The 5101-nt window shown below is 34.5% G+C and overlaps 1 protein-coding gene across 1 annotated transcript; it reads left to right on the forward strand.

The window, feature by feature from the left end:
* The first annotated feature begins 3263 nt into the window (after positions 1 to 3263).
* LOC113780456 lies at positions 3264 to 4661 on the forward strand. Its single transcript, XM_027326255.1, has one exon. It carries the CDS (start codon positions 3264 to 3266, stop codon positions 4659 to 4661), a length of 1398 nt encoding a protein of 465 aa, XP_027182056.1.
* The last annotated feature ends 440 nt before the right edge of the window (positions 4662 to 5101 follow it).

The following is a 5101-nucleotide window of genomic DNA, read 5'->3' on the forward strand; positions in this document are numbered from 1 at the left end:
AAGCTCCAAGCATGGAGTAGTTGCACAAACTCATCCAATGTTAAAATTTCGTCTGTACATCAAAAAACTAAGATAAGCAATTTAATTAAACAAAAAAAAAAGTTCAAACTATAGTAGGTTATTGGATTAGTTGTTTTTTAAGGTATTTTTGAAATATTTAATGAACAGTGTATATGAAAAACTTTTACTATAAATGTTATTTGAAATATTTGATATTGTATGGATAAGATGTTTTTTGAGTTGTTTTTGTTTGTAGATTACTGTAGTAACTTATTTTTGAAAAATAAGTCAATCCAAACGGAACCCATTAGGAACACCAAAAAACACTTAAAGATATTCCCACATATCCCTGGCATTCAAACAAATAAAATGTCATGTTTTGGAACTCAATAGAAGCAAAATTAAATGCCTTAGAAAATAAATAAAGTTCTAAACTAACTAAGAGAACAGGGGAAAAGTTTAATGGTAAGTCCAAATTATAATCCTAATTGATACTAAATTCTCCGTACGAATCCTGCATATTTGCCAAGTTAATGTTCTAGTAAAAGAAATCAAGTGAAAACTTATTCACAAGGAAAGAGTATAAATGATTTACAACCAAATATCAAGCTCAAATCAGTAAACCAATAAAGTAACATAATATAATATCTCCAAGAAAAGGAAGTAACAGTAGATGAGATGTTGCAATAGTTTACCTTACACATAAACTTGCTTTCTTTTGTAACTCCCATGTGTTGTTAAAAATACATACCACATTAAAGCAATAAGCAAAATCAAGTTAAAATGACTGCTATGATTGAAAAGAATTTGTAATATACTTATTTGCTATTTGCCATCTTTGGTGCTTGACGTTGGTTTTCAGCAATGGCGTTGATTCGACATCCAACTTTGCCGTGGTAGATTTTATTTGAAACAACAAAGACACAAGAAAATAAGAAAAAAAATAAAATAAAAAAGATGCCTAACAACCAGTTGACTTGCCTTCTGTAATCTTGTGACCAATCTTGAGGGTCACAGACATCTGTCACCCTACCATTGTCCAATATCAAAATTAGTGCAAAAGGAAATCAATGGCTAAATCGAGTGAGGGGTTTGTTTGGATTGTAAGTTATTTGGGATATTTTTACTGTAGCACTTTTTGTGATGTGATGTATGTGAGATAAAAAGATAATTGGGAAGATAAAAAGATGTATTGGAAATTGTAATGATGATGTAAGCAAATAAAATTGGAGAAATAAAGTTCGTAAAGTCTATTAGGACAAAAAACTATTACTAACGATAATTAGAACATGGAAGCGAGACAAATATTTCGATTTCAACATCCTTACATCAATAGCATTCTTTACTAAATCTAACGCAAAACCAAATAAATATTAACAAAAGCCAATTTAACTTGACTAATTAAAGCAACTAAATATATAGAGAAAATATAGTGAGTGAAATAGATCAAAAACCAAAATAGTTTGCTATGTTTCAGCCAGTGTTTTGAAAATTGGATCGGACCGTCTGGTCCGATCGGTTAAACCGCAAACCAGCCATGGCACCGGTCTGATTCTATGTTAGAGTTGCCTTTGTCAGAAAACCGGTCAACTCGTGAAAAACCGTTGAACCGAATTGAATCGGTGATTTTCGGTTTTCAAGTTCCCCCCCTTTTTTTTAAGTTTTGCAAAATATAGCTATCAAGATTTGAACTCAAGACCTTTGTAATATAATACTAATGTAATAACTATTACACCATCACATCTTATTAGATTTTTTTGATAATTTATTTATATAAAACAAACATCCATATTTCTTTTTTTCATTTTTTTTTACCAAATCTCATCCTCTCATGACTCTTTTCTTTTTAATCTTCAACTCTCTCTCTCTCTCCTCTTTTCTTTTGTCACTCCCTTTTTAATCAAACCTCTTTAGTTTTAATATTTGATGTTTTCTTCCATCTTTTTATTTTGTTTTTGTCCATTAAATTGAAAAAAGTTAAAAAAAGAATTATTTTTCTTTAACCCAAATTATTTAATGCCACAACCACTCACTTTTATCTAATTTTTTGTTTCTTATCAAGTTTGCATTTCTATTTTCGATTCTCTTGACTTCCTTCAAACTCCAAACTTCTTTTTTTAAATTGCAATCTCTAAATCTAAAAAATGTAAATTAAAATTTAAGTTCACAATGTCTAAATTCTCATAGATATGAATTTTGTATAATTTCAAAATATTGTGATATTTTGGGTTGGATTTAAGATTTTTTTTGGTAGATATAATTGAAATTGAGATGAAATTTATTTGTTTCAACTTCGAATTTAAAAAATTTATTTTTGAAAATCCAAGTTATTTAAAAATAGTAAACTTTTCATCATATAAAGTTTTAAATTAGTCTATTGCATGTCTTATTTTGTGCATATATATTTATATAAATTATTTTTTTTAAATTCATTGAACCGGGGTCGAACCAGTCGGATCGATTGAATCTCGACCCTTTCATTTCACCGGTTCAATTGACGATCCGGGTTTTAAAACATTGGTTTCAGCAAGTTCAAGAGGGGTGAGAGAGGAAATGTAGGCATTCACCAATAGCTCGGAAAGGAGATTGCAGCCAAGGATGGCAAACTTCTCAATTCCCAATAATAATCTTTTCTCTAGATATCTAAGTTGTCTTTTTTCTTTTGCTGTAGGAAAGAGAGTTTTGAGTTGCATGTTTTCTCGGAAAGAAATCCATCGGTAGTCTCCTCAAAGCAACAAGATAGAAGGCTGTAGAAGATAGAAAATAGAGGCACCAAAATAAGTAAGGAATTGCTATGACTAGGAGAGCTTCATGCTATGTTTTAACAGAATAAACAAACAAAATCAATGTCCATGAGTGAAAGGCAAGCACATCCAACAGCGCCTACCAACTCAAGACTAACTCCACTATCTCATTGAAATGGTAATAAAACAGCCCCAAGATGGCTCTCATTTACACTATAACTGGACCATTATAAAATGAGATCAAGAGCACAAAACTGCATATGGGATATGAAAAGCATTCTTACGAGTACCTAGATACCGTAATGCTGCATATCAATACGTTTCCATAACTCATGTGGAGAAATGGCATTCATCAACTGTCCAGTCATCCATGGCCAATCCATCGAATAGCTGGGTACCGCAGCTCTGCCATATTATAAAATGAAAGTATACATCAAAGCATGTTGAATGAAGTACTGTAGACAAAAACATCCCTGTCAGGTAGAAATCAAAGCAACGGACTCGGCACTCTGGAAAAGGATGGTGAATGTGAGTCGACAAGTGGAACTTTCTATGCTATGGGTGGTCAAAGATGGAGCTTGTCATTTTTGGTACGACAATTGGTTGGGTAATGGTGCATTATTCCTCCAAGCGACGGTTATCCCAAACTTATCATTTAGTAACTTTATCAGTAATGGACATTGGGATACGAGTCGGTTATGTCAGTCACTGCCAAGTCAAATGGTGACCTCCATTTTAAACCACCCAGTCCCCGAAGAGGGGGGTGAAGCGGAAGTCATATGGATGCCTACTTCTTCCGGAAATTTCTCTCTAGCTTCAGCCTTTCGGGATATTAGGCAAGCCCGTAACACGTCAATGGTGTTTGATAGAATTTGGCATCCTTGTCTTCCTTTGAAAGTTTCTTTCTTCATGTTAAGACTTTTGCTGGGGAGACTGCCAATACCCGACAGTTTACGTAACATTGGTTTCCATCTTCCATCAAAGTGTTTTTGTTGTCCATTGCCATCTGAGGAATCAATTGAACATTTATTTTCAAATGGCAATATAGCATCAACAATTTGGAATTATTTTGGAGCTGCATGTGGATTCGATTTGTCAGCGTCATCTTTGAGACTCCGCATAGTGGGTTGGTGGTTGAAATCATACGATTCTGAGATACGTCGGTTTATTGGACGGGTTCTTCCCTGTCTTGTGTGTTGGCATATCTGGAAGGCAAGAAATAAAGCAATGTTTGACGATGTTCAGATGAGGTCGATTGCCATTTGTCATGCCATTTTCTCCGAAATCCAATCCATGGTGGGAATTTATTTAAAAAAACCTCTCCGAGTACCATCTTTTTATCATTTGTATGACTGGCCTAATTCATCGGAGGTTGGGTTTACATATAAACTTGTACGATGGGAAACAAAGGAATCTGGTCGGCTCACACTTAATACGGATGGATGTTCTAAAGGTAATCCAGGAGTGGGTGCAGGCGGTGGAGTTCTTCGGGAGTCAAATGGTCTACCTTTGATTGGTTTCTCGGCATATTTTGGGGAAACGACATGTCTCCTTGCAGAAGCTCGTGCCCTCCTTATTGGTCTCCAAATCAGTGCACATAGGGGTTTTTTGAATCTCAATGTGCAATCTGATTCGCTGTTATTAATTGGAATTCTCCAGCATCGCATTCATTGTCCTTGGTACATTAGACGGGTTATTAGGCAGATTTGGCAGATCATGGAAGATCCAGATCGATTTTCCCACTGTTACAGAGAAGCAAACACAGTGGCTGATGTGCTGTCCAACGAGGGCGTATCTCATCCACAGCAGCAACTCAGGATATATGAGACATTTAATACATTTCCACCTATGGCTCGTGGAGCAATTCGTCTGGATAAGCTAGGAATGCCTTCAATTAGGAAAATTAGGCTTGTGTAATAGTTTGATTTCTTATCTAATTAATAAAAGAACTACTTTAAAAAAAAAAAGCATGTTGAATGATATGATACTTCTGAACACAAACTTTTACACAAGCAAGTCTAATTGGACGTAATCTAGATATTGGAGGAGGACAGAATACTGAATCAAGTAGAAAATTTGACAATTGAAAGTCCCCATAGATTGCTTTATTCTCAGCACCATGTAGAAAAGCTAGTCCTTTTGCACCTTAAAGAGCAGCCTCTAATTGGAGATCCCAAGAGAATTGTTAAAAGCAAGATCCCCTTTCACAAAATGATATTGAACTATATACTAAGATACATAACTATGTTTTAAATTATCTGATTTTAGTAGTGTACTGATTTATGGAAGAAATAGGCTATTTCTAAACACATGCTTTATCTAAGCTGCCCCAGAGGCCATGAAGTCGTTGACCAAAA

The sequence above is a fragment of the Coffea eugenioides genome, chromosome 8 (assembly GCF_003713205.1).
Source record: "Coffea eugenioides isolate CCC68of chromosome 8, Ceug_1.0, whole genome shotgun sequence".
NCBI lineage: Eukaryota > Viridiplantae > Streptophyta > Magnoliopsida > Gentianales > Rubiaceae > Coffea > Coffea eugenioides.